Raw genomic sequence first — 17,199 nt, forward strand, 5'->3', positions numbered from 1 at the left:
GGGGGATTTGATCAAAAATACAAAAGCCGCGTCTCCAGCTCCTGTTGCCAGGCGCCGGCTCCGGTTCCTGATTGGCTGCGTTCAAATTTTGGGACGTAGTTCTCCTCCAGTGGCGGCGACCGAGTGGCGAAAGGGGCGGAGTGGCGAGAGGGAGCGGCGGCGGCGGCGCAGGCGCAGCGGGAGCGGAATCCGGAACGGGCGCAGCGGGAGCGGAATCCGGAACGGGCGCAGCGGGAGCGGAATCCGGAGCGGGAGCGGAACCGGAACGGGCGCAGCGGGAGCGGATCCGGAGCGGGAGCGGACCCGGAACGGGCGCAGCGGGAGCGGAATCCGGAACGGGCGCAGCGGGCGGGAATCCGGAGCGGGCGCGGAATCCGGAGCGGGCGCAGCGGGAACTTGACTGAGTTCACTGAGATATTTTGTTTCCTGTTTACTGGGATACTTTGTTTCCAGTTTTCTGGGATATTTTGTATCAGGGAGCTGCTGGAGCTGAGCCAGTCTCTAATCATGGACAGTCTGGACGAGGAGCTGGTTTGTGTTATTTGCCGAGATATACTTGTGGATCCTGTCACCCTACCCTGTGGACACAACTTCTGCAGCAACTGTGTGGTGCAGCTGAAGCACTGGGCCAGGATCGCTGAGCCGGGCACAGATGATGAGGACGATGACCGTGCCACCCCCATCTCCCCTTCCCGGGCAGTGCCCTGCTATACCTGCCCCCTCTGCCACTCCAGCTGCCCTATGGCCCTGGAGTTGAAGAGGAACGTGGCTTTGCACAACATCATTGAGAGGCATTGGCAGACTGGGCAGGCTGGCACCAGCTCTCTGAGCTGTGACCTGTGCAAAGGGGTACAGAGGGCGCCAGCTGACAAGAGCTGCGTGAATTGTGGGGAATCGTTCTGTGCCCTGCACCTCATGCCGCACCAGGAGAACCCGGCTTTCCGAGATCACGTCCTGGTGAAGCCGACCACCAACATCAGCCACCTGTGTAAGCAACATGGCAAAAAGCTGGAGCTCTACTGCCAGACTGACCAGTGCCCTCTCTGTGCCTATTGTATGCTACCCACCGAGACTTCGCACCATCATCACCAGGTCATTAAACTGACTGATGCCGCCTCCATAATCAGGGTAATCATTTTGGCTTTTTTCCCATTGTGCTAGCTTTGAAGAAGTCCATTTGTAACCTCCAAGGTTATGGATCAAGTGCCGGTTAATGAGATTAGGTTTGCACAGATGCAATGGGCAAATTTACCTCCTTCTGTGCCATAACTGTTGCATTATTTTTTAACTATCTGAAAAAGAGGCATGCGGGGAGAGGGCTGGGCTGGGGGGCAAGGGAGGGAAGGGGAAACATAGGGCAGCACGGTAGCATTGTGGATAGCACAATTGCTTCACAGCTTCAGGGTCCCAGGTTCGATTTCGGCTTGGGTCACTGTCTGTGCAGAGTCTGCACATCCTCCCCGTGTGTGCGTGGGTTTCCTCCGGGTGCTCCGGTTTCCTCCCACAGTCCAAAGATCTGCAGGTTAGGTGGATCGGCCATAATAAATTGCCCTTAGTGTCCCAAATTGCCCTTAGTGTTGGGTGGGGTTACTGGGTTATGGGGACAGGGTGGAGGTGTTGACCTTGGGTAGGGTGCTCTTTCCAAGAGCCGGTGCAGACTCAATGGGCCAAATGGCCTCCTTCTGCACTGTAAATTCTATGAAATATCCTGAGTTGCTCCTTGGGAGAGCCAGCATGGAGACATTGGGCCGAGTGGCCTTCTGTGCTGTAACAATTCTATGATTCTTCCCACTGTGCTGGCTGTTTATCCGATTAGTTTCTCCCCTGGACCACCGGCCATCTCCTCAACTATTTATGCAGCTCCCTTTAGAAAATTCCTACTGAATTTGTCTCTGTCATCCTTTTTCAGGGAGATCATGAAAATCAAAGCAAAATACCATGGATGCTGGAATTCTGAAATGAAAACTGAAAAGTGCTAGAAAAACCCAGCAGACCTGGCAGCATCGGTGGAGAGAGAAACAGAGTTAATGTTTCAAAACCCAGTATGACTCTCCACAGATGCTGCCAGACCTGCTGAGTATTTCCACCATTTTCTTTAAATTTCAGATTCCAGGTCATGACTCATTTCGCCTCTGTGTCTCTTAGCAGTTGCTTTTTGCAATTGAGCCCCAACCCTTTGTCTCTAAACCATGTGTGTGTGTGAAATCCACCCCATTCGAAAAGGTGCACCACGCTGCAGTTAAAGGGTTTACTCAACGTTCTACCAGCAGCCATAGGTTTGAGTTATACTGCAATGGATGAGAGTTGTGCATTAATACAGCACCTATCACAATGTCCAGATGCCCCAAAGGCCTTTATGCTTTACTTGTTAAAGTCTGGCCATTGCTGTAATGTTCGGAAATGAAGGTGGCAATTTGTGCACAGCAAGCTTGCAAGTGTCAGCAATGTGCTAATGAGACGAAAATTGGTGGTGTGGTAAATAATGAGGAGGAAAGCCTCAGATTACAGGGCTATATGGACAGGCTGACCAGATGGGCAGAACAGCAGAAAGTGGAATTTAACCCTGAAAAGTGTGAGGAATGCAGTTTGGGAGGATTAACAATGCAAGGGAATATACAATGAATGGCAGGATGCTAGGAAATACAGAGGGTGTGTGTCCAATGATCCCTGAAGGCAGCAGGACAGGTAGATAACATAAAAACATGAGAACTAGGAGCAGGAGTAGGCCATTTGGCCCCTCGAGCCTGCTCCGCCATTCAATGAGATCATGGCTGATCTTTTGTGGACTCAGCTCCACTTTCTGGCCCGAACACCATAACCCTTAATCCCTTTATTTTTCATCTTTATCTATCTATCTTTATCTTAAAAACATTTAATGAAGGAGCCTCAACCGCTTCACTGGGCAAGGAATTCCATAGATTCACAACCCTTTGGGTGAAGAAGTTCTAAATCTACTTCCCCTTATTTTGAGGCTATGTCCCCTAGTTTTGCTTTCACCCGCCAGTGGAAACAACCTGCCCACATCTATCCTATCTATTTCCTTCATAATTTTATATGTTTCAATAAGATCCCCCCTGGATCTTTCTAAATTCCAACGAGTACAGTCCCAGTCTATTCAACCTCTCCTCGTAATCCAACCCCTTCAGCTCTGGGATAAGGTGGTTAAGAAGGCATAAAGGATACTTGCCTTTATTAGCCATGACATAGACTACAAGGGCAAGGAGGTTACAATGGAGCTGTATAAAAAGCTGGTTGGGTCACAGCTAGAGTACTGTATGCAATTCTGGCCGCCACACTACAGGAAGTTTGTGATTTCACTAAAAGGGTGCAGAGTAGATTCATCAGGATGTTGTGTGGGCTGGAGCATTTCAGCCGAGAGGCTAGTGAGACTGGGGCTGTTTTCCTTGGAGCAGAGAAGGCCTGATTGAGGTGTACAAATTCATGAGCGGCACAGATAGGGTAGATAGTACGTAACTTTTCCCCTTAATAGAGGGGTCAATAACCAGCAGGCATAGATTTACGGTGAGGAGCAGATTTTGAGGGTCTTTGAGGAAGAAACATTTCACCCATGGGTGGTGACAATCTGGAACTTACTGTCTGAAAGGGTGGCAAAGATGGAAAACCCTCACAGCATTTAGATGAACACTTGAAATGCGACAGCAACACGAGGCCTTGGACCAAGTAGGAAATGGGATTAGAAGAGATAGGTGCTTGATGGCCAGCACATCACGATGGACGAAAGGGCCTCTTTCCATGCTGTAAAGCTTTATGCCCTGAAAGTCCTGTTTTTATGGCAATATTTGAGGCCAGCCAAGACATCAAGGAGGATCCCCCCCCCCCCCCCCCCCCCACCCAACTCCTCTTCAAAATAGAATTGGGTGATTTTTTTTGCATATGCTCAGCTGAGAAGGCTGCCATTCACATCCCTTCAGAAAGGCAACACGCTGACAGTGCTGCACTCGCTCAGTACTGCACTTCTGTGTTAACTTAGATAATGTCCATTGAACCTGTCCAAAGTGCCAGCACAGGGAGGGTAGACCAAATGGCCTCCTCTGCTACTTGATTAGACCATAAAACATAGGAGCAGAATCAGGCTATTCGGCCCATCGAGTCTGCTCCGCAGACGCTAGGAGCTCCGCAGTCCCCAGGATCTAGGGTCGTGCCATGCAGCCAATGCTTGTGTGCTTCACCCAAATGTTAACCTGAGGGTAAATCTGAATAGAGACTCCGTTCTAAGTAGGCAGGTGTGAGAGTGAAGTAAAAGTGCCCCAGCTGTTTCCCAAAATCTTATGGGACCTCCTGTTAAAACATGTATGTCCAAAATAAACCTGCTTAAAATGTTTCAGAATGAACAATAATTTTAGTTCAGCCACATTTCTGCTCACATTTTAGTCAACCAAAAGTTGATGCTGTAAGTCCTTCTGGCCAATATTCTGTTTTTAAACACAAGACAATACAGTATAGATATCAATTTTGGGTTGATAAGTTGGTATCTTCTGAATTGTAGATTGTCTTCTTTCATTTGGAGATCTTGCAATATCAATGTTCACTGTTCTCCAGGATGAGTGCAAACGTGAGCTGGCCAAAGTTGACAAAGATCTGGCTGCTGTGGACAATGGGCTATGTGACTTGGAGGAAACTGCATCTGCTCAGAAGGTATTACTGGAACTGGAGGGACGGGTTTAACAACATTTTGGTGGATGGCACAGCGACACAGTGGTTAGCACTGCTGCCTCAACAGTGCCAGGAGCCCGGGTTCAATTCCAGCCTTGGGTGGCTGTCTGTGTGGATTTCGCATTTCCCCCCCCCCGTGTCCGTGTGGGTTTCCTCCCGGGTGCTCCGGTTTCCTCCCCCAGTCCAAAGATGTGCAGGTTAGATGGGGGTTACAGGGCCAGGGCGGGAGTCAGAGGACCAGTGCAGACTAGATGGGCTGAATGGTCCCCTTCTGCACTGTAGTGATTCTATGGTTACTTTGTGAGCTTTTACACTCAGCGAATAGATGTCACGTTTTTCTTTTTAAAGCTATTATTGTGTGACCTAAAGTTGAAATGGCAAGTACTAGCAAGTCTCTGTGGGTCTGGCACCATCTAGAGTTAACGTTTCGAGTCCAAATGACTCTTTGGAGCTCTAGAGAGGGGGAAATGCAATGGATTATAAACTGTATAAGAGGGGGTGGAGCAAAGTGGAAGGTCAATGATTGATGAGAGCTCGGAGAGATTGCAACCAGGATGTGTAGGGCACGGGTCAGAGGAGGTGTTAAAGGCAGTGCCATTATCAGTACCTTCTGCAGCCCTTCACACTGGTGCTGTCTGGCCTGCTGAGGTTTTCCAACATTTTGAATCCTAGAATCATTGAATTTACTGTGCAGAAGGAGGTCATTCGGTCCATCGAGTCTGCACCAGCCCTTGGAAAGAGCACCCTACCCAAACCCACGCCTCCACCCTATCCCAGTAACCTGGGCGCGGTAGCACAGTGGTTATCACAGTGGCTTCACAGCTCCAGTGTCCCAGGTTCAATCCCCTGCATGGGTCGCTGTCTGTGCGGAGTCTGCACGTTCTCCCTGTGTCTGCGTGGGTTTCATCCGGATGCTCCGGTTTCCTCCCATAGTCCAAAGATGTGCAGGTTAGGTGGATTGGCCATGCTAAATTGCCCTTAGTGTCCAAAACAAAAGGTTAGGTGAGGTTACTGGGTTGCAGGGATAGGGTGGAGGTGCAGGCTTAGGTAGGGTGCTCTTTCCAAGGGTCGGTGCAGACTCGATATTCCGAATGGCCTCCTTCTGCACTGTAAGTTCTATGATTTTATGAACCTTCCATCACCCAATGGGCTTGCTCATTCTTTATATGCAAGACACCGAGGTATCCATTCTCAGGTGCATGGAGCGCATGTAGCCCTTTCCATGCAAGGTGTTCAGGCGCCGTTGAGTCTGGAACTGGGATGCCTTCGAGTCTGGCCGATACAGGCCAATACACAAAATAACGTCCTTATTTGGTTAAGGTCTCAACTTCCAGAAAAGTTCAGATTTTCCCTTGTTCGCCTCTGACCAGTGTCTGTGTTTATTAGGATGGCCTGGATTCCCATCAGGTCTGGCGGGCTCAAGCTGTTGGCTGCTGTTTAATTTAGATTGTCCAATTCTGTATGTGGCCTAGCTTTTCAGGCTGTTGACCATTTTGTCACAACCGACATCATGCAATAGGAAAACTGTAGGTGATTAGCAGGTAGTTTCTTCACCATATGGATTAACACAGTGTGTCCTGTCCTACCAATAGAACATAGAACATAGAACATAGAACAGTACAGCACAGAACAGGCCCTTCGGCCCTCAATGTTGTGCCGAGCCATGATCACCCTACTCAAACCCACGTATCCACCCTATACCCGTAACCCAACAACCCCCCCTTAACCTTACTTTTATTAGGACACTACGGGCAATTTAGCATGGCCAATCCACCTAACCTGCACATCTTTGGACTGTGGGAGGAAACCGGAGCACCCGGAGGAAACCCACGCACACAGGGGGAGGACGTGCAGACTCCACACAGACAGTGACCCAGCCGGGAATCGAACCTGGGACCCTGGAGCTGTGAAGCATTTATGCTAACCACCATGCTACCCTGCTGCCCCAAATAACATGCCCAAACTTAATTTCAACATAGCGATGGTTCCCAGGAGTTTATTTTTTGAAGTATTTGTTGTGTATACCGGTGATTGAAATACTTAAGTGTGAATGACAACTTGTTGGATTGTTGGGGCTTTTTGTTCTCAATAAATAGGCATCCTTAAAAAGTTTCACTTGTCCACAATCTGGATTTATCGGTAGAATCTCTACAGTGCAGAGGGAGGCCATTCAGCCCATCGACTCTGCACTGACCCTCCAAAAGAGCACCCTAGCTAGGCCCACTCCCCCACCCTATTCCCGTAACCCCACCTAACCTGCACATCTTTGGACTGTGGGAGGAAACCGGAGCACCCGGAGGAACCCCACGGGGAGAACGTGCAGACTCCGCACAGACAGTCACCCAAGGCCAGAATCTAACCTGGATCCCTGGTGCTGTGAGGCAGCAGTGCTAACCACTGTGCCATCGTGCCGCCCTGCACTTGTTGTAAAACGCAAATCTAGACCCTGTTGCATTGGCAAATCGCTGTTAGTTTAATCTAACCATGAAAATGTTTGTGTTTCTGATTGAATTTAGATATAGTGCTAGACGTGGAGGCTGGTTTAGCTCACTTGGCTAGATAGCTAGTTCAGAGCAAGGCCAGCAGCGCGGGTTCAATTCCCGTACCGGCTGAGGTTATTCATGAAGGCCCCACCTTCTCAACCTTGCCTGAGGTGTGGTGATCCTCGGGTTAAATCACTACCAGTCAGCCTTCTCTCTCTCCCTTCCCCCCCCCCCCCCCCACCCCCCCCACCCCCCCCCCCCCCCCCCACCCCCCCCCCTTCTCAAAGGGGAAAGCAGCCTATGGTCATCTGGGACTATGGCAGCTTACCTTCGAGATAATCTTGCATTCATGAAGCATTTTGCGATATGCTCAGGATTTGTTCAAGTAATTTAATTCCTTTTGAAAATGGCAGGATATTAAGAATTGAAAGATGAAAATACCCCACAAAGGGTTTTATGTTTTTTTTTCTAATAGGATAAGTTAAAAAAACAGGAACAGACACACCTGGACTTCTTCAGGAAAGTCCAACTTTTCCTTGACATTGAGGAGAGAGCATGGAGAAAAAGATATTCTGTTACCAGTGCCCAGGTGAATCTGATGGTGGACCGGAAGGCAGCAAAGCTGAAGCAGTCACAGGCAATACTGCGACAAGCTAAAGGTACCCTGCAGATTGCATTTGGTATGGAGAACCCCATGCTATTGCTGCAGGTGAGTTTTGTATGGTGTTAGATCAATAATGTGTAATCCTGGCTGTAGACCTGTGGAAAATCAGTACATTCACAATACCATAAGACATAGGAGCAGAATTAGGCCACTTGGCCCATCGAGTCTGCTCCGCCATTCAATCATGGCTGATATTTTTCTCATCCCCATTCTCCTGCCTTCTCCCCATAACCCCTGATGCCCTTTGGGATATGGTTATTGACCAGTAAAGTGTAAAACACATAGGCAGTTAGTCATTACTGTTGGTAGCTGTATGTGGTATCCGTCGGAGACTAAAGCAGCCTATGGTAATCTGGGACTATGGTGACTTTATCTTACTAATAGAGTATGCTTGTACTCATGTGAATTAAAAAAAAATAAAAGCGATGACTCCGATGGCTTGTACTGCCTATGTCAACCAGTAGATGGACAACATGCATCACACCGGGGACTTAATTTTATGAAATGCAGAGATAAGTCAAAAAACCTGTTTACTTGTACAAAATAGTGAGTTACATAAATCTTGCTTTAGATTCTTGCAAAATGAACTTATTGCTCAGTATTGTGACTTTTTTTTGTAGGTTCTGAGCAGCGTTAGAAGGTAAGTTTAACATTTTAAATTAGTTAATGTACGAAGCTGAATGAATTGCCACTGGAAAATGCTTTACTATTTGAGGCCTCGACTTTACTCAAATCAGCGTACTGCAGCTTCAAACTTAGTTGATTTGGCACCCAAATTTTACTCTGGTGAAGAAATGGTTGCCTGCTCAGTTTTATACAACACCACACCAGTTAAGATTGGAGCACTTGTCATTTTGCAGATGTTGGCAGACAATTTTACATTAAATGTGTGAAGCTGATTCGATAATTCTAACAACCATTGAAACACCCTTGCCCCAAAACAAAATCGCATTAAACCAGTGACGAGAGGGGGGGAGGGAGTGTGGCATCATCTTGCAGGCGAGCAACTGCAAGCAGGTTAAACTGGGATTAAACTTCACTCTTACTCATTCTACGTTGTGACTCATAGACATTCACTAAACATTGCACTTTAGATCATTGGGCTACCTCTTGGCTATGTTGGCTGATGAACTCTATTTTAATTGCACTACTTTGGTACATGGGCGTCGCTGGCTGGGTCAGCATTTATTGCCCTTGAGGGGGCCAATTTCAGAACCCACCACAATCTGGAGTGACGCATAGGCCAGACCGGGTAAGGATGGCATATTTTCTCCCCCAGCGGACACTCGTGAACCAGGCGGGTTCTTGCAGCCATTGATCCAGATTTTAATTCAAATTTAACCATCTGCTGAAGTGGGATTTGAACCCAGCTCCCCAGAGTATTACCCTAAATCTCTGGATTATTAGTCCAGTGGCAATACCAATACACCACCTCCACCCCTCCGCCTCAGGACCAGCTAACATTAAATCGTTTTAATACAGAGAAGTGAGCCATCATTTCCATTCTCTTTTAGAAAGATTTGAATTTATCTAGCACTTTTCCTCCGAACATCCCAAAGCGCTTGATAGCCAATCATAGGGGCTGTTTAGCACAAGACTAAATTGCTGGCTTTGAAAGCAGACCAAGGCAGGCCAGCAGCACGGTTCAATTCCCGTGCCAGCCTCCCCGAACAGGCGCCGGAATGTGACGACTAGGGGCTTTTCACAGTAACTTCATTCGAAGCCTGCTTGTGACAATAAGCCATTTTCACTTCATTCATTTTTATTTTTTCATTTTCATTTCATTTCATTTTCATTTCATTTCTTTTTCATTTCATTTCATTTTCATTTCATTTCATTTCATTTCAAGTACATTGACATTTACTCACTGTCAGAAACATAGGACGAAACAAGTAGAAGTTAATTTAACCAACTCTCCTCACCAGTTTTACTAGAATTGAGGTATATCAACCAAATAGTTTATATAACTCAGACCAGAATTAACTTTGACGTAAGCACGATACTGCTTAATGAACAGCGGTATGAGTTACCTGTGGGCATAGCGGCAATTGTTTTCCTGTCCGGAGCATGTGTTTCCCAGGATTCATTGGAAGGAACTCAACTTCTGTAGTGATTTTTGTTTTTATTTTAATGAGGCATGTTTGTTCAAACTTGAAAACCTGTCTTTTCGATTCGCGACCTTTTATAGCCTACTTTAAGAAAAAATACAGTGCGTGTTTTTAATTGGTTATCTTCTCCATATTTATGCATTCACAGTACAAAAATCAAGGAACAGGACCTTGGTTTAAAAGAGCTTCAGGAGGTGACAAACCACTTAAAAAACATAGTGCCCGAGCCACATTTCAGCAAGAAAAGGAACATTCCTAGCATTTTAACAGCTTTGGGGGAATTATTTTCAAGTAAGTCCGTGCTAAATGCAATACACCATATAAAATATGCAGCAGTGCCTGTAAAACTGAACATGCTGTGGTATTCTGGACACAGGAAAAGACTTGTGGATGTTGAAGGCCAATTTTCACTGAGTTCCTTTGGGATGTGGCCTTCGCCCAACCATCTTCAGCTACTTCATTTAGTCACCTTTGCTCCGTCAAAATTTGCATGGCGTGCTGGTGGTTTCAGCGTGCAACTCCATTCACACTCCTTCAATAATGAATACGGCAGCCTAAACAGAACCTGGACAAGTGACAGGTGGACGTTGGGTCACTTACATACCAGATAGTGACCATCTCAGGGCAAGATTGGGCCCAGCCGCCTCACCTTCACTTCAGTGGCATTGCCATCGCCAACTTCCCCACAAGGTGAGAGGCTTGTTGAAGAGGAAGTTGCCTCTCCACCATTGAGTTTGGGGAATGGTAAAATGCTTACCATTTCCCGGCACGGGTGCAGGTGCAGTGCCACTTACCTCCACACCATTCAGGACGGAGCAGTTTGTTTAGTGCCCCAACCATTGGGCTGTATATCTGCCCTTGCCACACAGTGGCTGCCGTATGTCTGATTGACAATATGCACAGTCAGATAGTTACTTTGACAGAACATGCAGCGTCCTGATTGGGCATTTCTATATTTTAATAATGATATCTTTATTAATGTCACAAGTAGGCTTACATTAACACTGCAGTGACGTTACTGTGAAAATCCCCTAGTCGCCACACTGTTCGGGTACACTGAGGGAGAATTCAGAATGTCCAATTCACCTAACAGGCACTTTTGGGACTTGTGAGAGGAAACCGGAGCACCCGAAGGAAACCACGCAGACACGGGGAGAAGGTGCAGACTCCGCATGGACAGTGACCCAAGCCGAGAAACTGACCTGGGTCCCTGGCGCTGTGAAGCAGCAGTGCTAACCACTGTGCTCCCGTGCCACCCTAATTTCGTCCCATACAAATGACGGATCTGTGGTTGAAATCTCCATCGAATTGCCAAGACAGATTCTAACTCGCCCATGAGTCTTATCTTTTCTAATTTATGCTCGAATGTAACTTTTTTTTTTTTGCCCTCTTCTAGATCAAGTTATCCAATTGGACACGAGCAATGCGCATGCACAGCTGGAAATAAGTAGGGAAGGCACCACAGTTGGAGCCGTTGAGGGGAAGCACAATGAGGTGTGCAGTGCAGAACGCTTCAGCACCTCTTTCAATGTGCTGGCCAAGAGAGGCTACATTACTGGCCTTCACTACTGGGAGGTCAGCGTGAAAAACATTCCTTCGTGGGCTGTGGGGGTAGCCTACCAGAGCATCCCACGCACGCCACCGGGAAGCAGGCTGGGAACCGAGGAAAGCTCCTGGGCATTTTCTTGCTCAAAAGGGGGCCTTTGCTGCGCTCAACACAACATGGAAGTGATGTATTTTCGCTACGAAAAGCAACTGGAAAACATTGGCATCTATCTGGATTGTGACAGCGGCATTCTGACGTTTTGCGATGCAGATTCTGTGCAGTGTTTGTACACATTCTATTGCACGCTGAAAGCACCGGTGTTTCCTGCCTTTTGTCCAAAGTTTAATGAGAACCAAGAGTTTTCGATGGTCCCCATGATCATTCACAGCGGTATCATTGACTGAAATGCATTGCTGTAATGTAGATAATGTGGGCTGTTTCATTTTAGACTGAGGGGGCAGCAGTTCAAACATTTGGTGGGAGGATCTCTGGTGGGATGGGAGTTCTCAGAAGAGCTTCCTGCCTCTGACCATATCTTTGTCCACAAACTCACTTCCAGCTAAGAAATGGGCTTCCCCAGCCTCTGGCATTACACATGAAACTTTCTATGGGATCCTCTCTTCACACATTTTAATATTGTTTGCCACACGCACCCCACATTTTGCGAGATAAACTGGCTGACGAGGTGGAGCTCCATACCAAGAGTTCTGCCAACTCGGTCTGCCCCAGAGCCGCTGACAAGCTCCCGGCAAAGATTTGCAATTAGTGGTATTTATGGTATTACTGTACTGGCTTATTTTAATGGCTTTGAGACATGGCTTAATTTGTTGCCCGTCCCAGAATGCCCTGAGGAAATTGACATTTCTTGAACTTGTTCCCAGAAAGCCTGAAAGCAAAATAATGCAGATGTTGGCAATCTGAAATCGAAACCGAGAATGCTGGACGAACCCAGCAGGTCTGGCAGCATCGTTGGCGAGAGACAGTGGAGAAACCGCATGTTTCTCCCTCCACAGATGTCGCCAGACCTGCTGAGTTCAGCCAGCATTCTCTGGTTCAGCCTGAATTACTGAGATTTTTTTCGATTGAAACTGGTGCTGATTCTCTGACTGTTACTGTAAGGCGAGTATTGTGACCACATTGTTCATGGGCCTGGCTGTGCTTGTATGCTATTTTGTTATATTGCTCCTTATCAGTTATTCCTCATTGGAATTTACTTGTCCTGGTGAATGATTGGTAAAGGGAGGAAGGGGGATGCAATACTAGGACTGGTGCCTTGAACTATGTGTCACACAGCTGAAGGTTGAAAGCTGCTGAGCTCCCTGTTTTGCTTGAGCAACACTACCATATGCAGCTTAATATAGCCTTCCTTAACTGCCATTTACTTTTCCGTATGTGTACATTAAAAACTAAAACTGATGTCTTTTCAAAGGTGCATTTTCAGATGGCAGGCATTTTCAGCCATGGGGTACAGGTCTCTGGCACAGAGTCTGTCCCTGGTGCTCAGAAGGGAAGGGGGGAAAAGGAGTAGAACATTAGTCATTGGAGACTCCATAGTTAGGGGGATAGATAGGAGATTCTGTGGGAATGAGAGAGACTCGCGGTTGGTGTGTTGCCTCCCAGGTGTCAGGGTCCGTGATGTCTCAGATCATGTTTTCGGGATCCTTAAGGGGGAGCAGCCCCAAGTTGTGGTCCACATAGGTACCAACGACATATGTAGGAAAAGGGATAGGGATGTAAGGCAGGAATTCAGGGAGCTAGGGTGGAAACTTAGAGCCAGAACAAACAGAATTATTATCTCTGGGCTGTTACCCATGCCACGTGCTAGCGAGTCGAGGAATTGGGAGAGAGCAGTTGAACACGTGGCTGCAGGGATGGTGCAGGAGGGAGGGTTTCAGATTCCTGGACAATTGGGGCTCATTCCGGGGTAGGTGGGACCTCTACGAAAGGGATGGTCTACACCTGGACCAGAGGGGTACTAATATCCTCGGGGGGGGGGGGGGGGGAGAGGTTTGCTAATGCTCTTCGGGAGGGTTTAAACTAGTTCAGCAGGGGATTGGGAACCTGAATTGTAGCTCCAGTACACAAGAAGCTGAGAGTAGTGAGGTCATGAGTAAGGTTTCAAAGTTGCAGGAGTGTACCGGCAGGAAGGAAGGTGGTCTAAAGTGCGTCTACTTCAATGCCAGGAGCATCCGGAATAAGGTGGGTGAGCTTGCGGCATGGGTTAGTACCTGGGACTTCGATGTTGTGGCCATTTCGGAGACATGGATAGAGCAGGGCAAGGAATGGTTGTTGCAGGTGCCGGGGTTTAGATATTTCAGTAAGTTCAGGGAAGGTGGTAAGAGAAGGGGAGGGGTGGCATTGTTAGTCAAGGACAGTATTACAGTGGCTGAGAGGACATTTGATGAGGACTCGAATACTGAGGTAGTATGGGCTGAGTTAAGAAACGGGAAAGGAGAGGTCACCCTGTTAGGGCTTTTCTATAGGCCTCCGAAAAGTTCCAGAGATGTAGAGGAAAGGATTGCAAAGATGATTCTGGATAGGAGCGAAAATAACAGGGTAGTTGTTATGGGGGACTTTTAACTTTCCAAATATTGACTGGAAACACTATAGTTCGAATACTTTAGATGGATCCGTTTTTGTCCAATGTGTGCAGGAGAGTTTCCTGATGCAGTATGTAGATAGGCCAACAAGAGGCGAGGCCGTATTGGATTTGGTACTGGGTAATGAACCAGGACAGGTGTTAGATTTGGAGGTAGGTGAGCATTTTGGTGATAGTGACCATAATTCGATTACGTTTACTTTAGCGATGGAAAGGGATAGGTATATACCACAGGGCAAGAGTTATTGCTGGGGGAAAGGCAATTGTGATGCGATGAGGCAAGACTTAGGATGCATCGCCTGGAGAGGAAAACTGCAGGGGATGGACACAATGGCAATGTGGAGCATGTTCAAGGAATAGCTACTGCGTGTCCTTGATAAGTATGTATCTGTTAGGCAGGGAGGAAGTGGTCGAGTGAGGGAACCATGGCTTACTAAAGCAGTTGAATCACTTGTTAAGAGGAAGAAGGAGGCTTATGGGTAGAGGAGATGTGATGGTTCAGTTGGGTTGCTTGAGAGTTACAAGTTAGCTAGGAAGGCTTTAAAGAGAGAGCTAATAAGAGCCAAGCGAGGACATGAGAAGTCTTTGGCAGGTAGGATCAAGGATAACCCTAAAGCTTTCGATAGGTATGTCAGGAATAAAAGGATGACTAAGGTAAGAGTAGGGCCAGTCAAGGACAGTAGTGGGAAGTTGTGCGTAGAGTCAGAGGAGATAGGAGAGGTGCTAAATGAGTATTTTTCGTCAGTATTCACACAGGAAAAAGACAAAGTTGTCGAGGAGAATACTGAGATACAGGCTACTAGACTAGAAGGGCTTGAGGTTCATAAGGAGGAGGTGTTAGCGATTCTGGAAAGTATGAAAATAGATAAGCCCCCTGGGCCGGATGGGATTTATCCTAGGGTTCTCTGGGAAGCTAGGGAGGAGATTGCTGAGCCTTTGGCTTTGATCTTTAAGTCATCTTTGTCTACAGGAATAGCGCCAGAGGACTGGAGGATAGCAAATGTTGTCCCCTTGTACAAGAAGGGGAGTAGAGATAACCCCGGTAACTATAGGCCAGTGAGCCTTACTTCTGTTGTGGGAAAAGTCTTGGAAAGGTTTATAAGAGATAGAACATAGAACATAGAACGATACAGCGCAGTACAGGCCCTTCGGCCCTCGATGTTGCACCGACATGGAAAAAAAAACTAAAGGCCATCTAACCTACACTATCCCCTTATCATCCATATGCTTATCCAATAAATTTTTAAATGCCCTCAATGTTGGCGAGTTCACTACTGTTGCAGGTAGGGCATTCCACGGCCTCACCACTCTTTGCGTAAAAAACCCACCTCTGACCTCTGTCCTATATCTATTACCCCTCAATTTAAGGCTATGTCCCCTCGTGCTAGCCACCTCCATCCGCGGGAGAAGGCTCTCGCTGTCCACCCTATCTAACCCTCTGATCATTTTGTATGCCTCTATTAAGTCACCTCTTAACCTTCTTCTCTCTAACGAAAACAACCTCAAGTCCATCAGCCTTTCCTCATAAGATTTTCCCTCCATACCAGGCAACATCCTGGTAAATCTCCTCTGCACCCGTTCCAAAGCTTCCACGTCCTTCCTATAATGAGGCGACCAGAACTGTACGCAATACTCCAAATGCGGCCGTACCAGAGTTTGGTACAGCTGCATCATGACCTCATGGCTCCGGAACTCAATCCCTCTACCAATAAAGGCCAACACACCATAGGCCTTCTTCACAACCCTATCAACCTGGGTGGCAACTTTCAGGGATCTATGTACATGGACACCGAGATCCCTCTGCTCATCCACACTACCAAGAATTTTACCATTAGCCAAATATTCCGCATTCCTGTTATTCTTTCCAAAGTGAATCACCTCACACTTCTCCACATTAAACTCCATTTGCCACCTCTCAGCCCAGCTCTGCAGCTTATCTATGTCCCTCTGTAACCTGCAACATCCTTCCGCACTGTCTACAACTCCACCGACTTTTGTGTCGTCTGCAAATTTACTCACCCATCCTTCTGCGCCCTCCTCTAGGTCATTTATAAAAATGACAAACAGCAACGGCCCCAGAACAGATCCTTGTGGTACGCCACTCGTAACTGAACTCCATTCTGAACATTTCCCATCAACTACCACTCTCTGTCTTCTTTCAACTAGCCAATTTCTGATCCACATCTCTAAATCACCCTCAATCCCCAGCCTCCGTATTTTCTGCAATAGCCGACCGTGGGGAACCTTATCAAACGCTTTACTGAAATCCATATACACCACATCAACTGCTCTACCCTCGTCTACCTGTTCAGTCACCTTCTCAAAGAACTCGATAAGGTTTGTGAGGCATGACCTACCCTTCACAAAACCATGCTGATAGGATGTATAATCATCTGGAAAGGAATAATTTGATTAGAGATAGTCAACATGGTTTTGTGAAGGGTAGGTCGCGCCTCACAAACCTCATTGAGTTCTTCGAGAAGGTGACCAAACAGGTGGATGAGGGTAAAACAGTTGATGTGGTGTATATGGATTTCAGTAAAGCGTTTGATAAGGTTCCCCACGGTAGGCTATTGCAGAAAATACAGAGGCATGGGATTCAGGGTGATTTAGCAGTTTGGATCAGAAATTGGCGCAATTCTCCCAGAGAGGGAGAAATCGTAAGGCTGGCGTCAAATCCGGGCGGGTTTGACGCCAGCCTCCCCCTCCCCGACCGGGAACCGATTCTGGTCCCCGGTCGGGGCTAGTATGCCGCGGCCGTGAACTCTGGCATCGCGGGCATAACGAAATTCGTTAAGCCCGCTTGCCAGAGTTTGCGCCGGCTGATGCATCACATGACGTCAGCCGCGCATGCGCGGATTGGAAAACTCCAACCCGCGCATGCGCGGATGACGTCATCGCGCATTTGCGCGAAACCCGCGCATGCGCGGGCCGGGATGCCCCTCAGCCGCCCCGCGAAGTGATACAGCGGGGCGGCGGAAGGACAAAGAGTACGCGGGAATCGGACCCGCTGCCCGCGATCGGTGCCCACCGATCGCAGGCCCATGGCACCCTTGGCACGGCCGTGGTACTGCCGTGCCAATCGGTGCCATGTTTTTCAAAATCGGGACTTTACGGCCGTTTTT

At 47.7% G+C, this 17,199-nt stretch overlaps 1 protein-coding gene across 2 annotated transcripts; it reads left to right on the forward strand.

Moving 5' to 3' along the window:
- The first annotated feature begins 183 nt into the window (after window positions 1–183).
- Window positions 184–12,891, forward strand: LOC119964373 (E3 ubiquitin-protein ligase Midline-1-like). Of its 2 annotated transcripts, XM_038793766.1 has the most exons (6): window positions 184–1,128; window positions 4,561–4,656; window positions 7,633–7,866; window positions 8,442–8,461; window positions 10,078–10,220; window positions 11,326–12,891. In XM_038793766.1, the coding sequence occupies exons 1-6, from the start codon at window positions 508–510 to the stop codon at window positions 11,877–11,879; spliced, it is 1,668 nt and encodes a 555-aa protein (XP_038649694.1). In that variant the 5' UTR covers window positions 184–507; the 3' UTR covers window positions 11,880–12,891. The 2 variants fall into 2 exon arrangements, with proteins under 2 accessions (XP_038649694.1, XP_038649693.1); XM_038793765.1 differs by lacking the exon at window positions 4,561–4,656 and having other exon boundaries at window positions 300–1,128.
- Window positions 12,892–17,199: the final 4,308 nt, after the last annotated feature.

Source organism: Scyliorhinus canicula, chromosome 4 (genome assembly GCF_902713615.1).
Source record: "Scyliorhinus canicula chromosome 4, sScyCan1.1, whole genome shotgun sequence".
NCBI lineage: Eukaryota > Metazoa > Chordata > Chondrichthyes > Carcharhiniformes > Scyliorhinidae > Scyliorhinus > Scyliorhinus canicula.

Bases quoted from the DNA above. Each gene is read 5' to 3' on its own strand.
- LOC119964373 (XM_038793766.1), top strand. From the start codon at position 508: ATGGACAGTCTGGACGAGGAGCTGGTTTGTGTTATTTGCCGAGATATA. The intron at 1,129-4,560 runs GTAATCATTTTG...ACTGTTCTCCAG, and splicing joins ATGCCGCCTCCATAATCAGG to GATGAGTGCAAACGTGAGCT. The intron at 4,657-7,632 runs GTATTACTGGAA...TTTTTCTAATAG, and splicing joins AAACTGCATCTGCTCAGAAG to GATAAGTTAAAAAAACAGGA.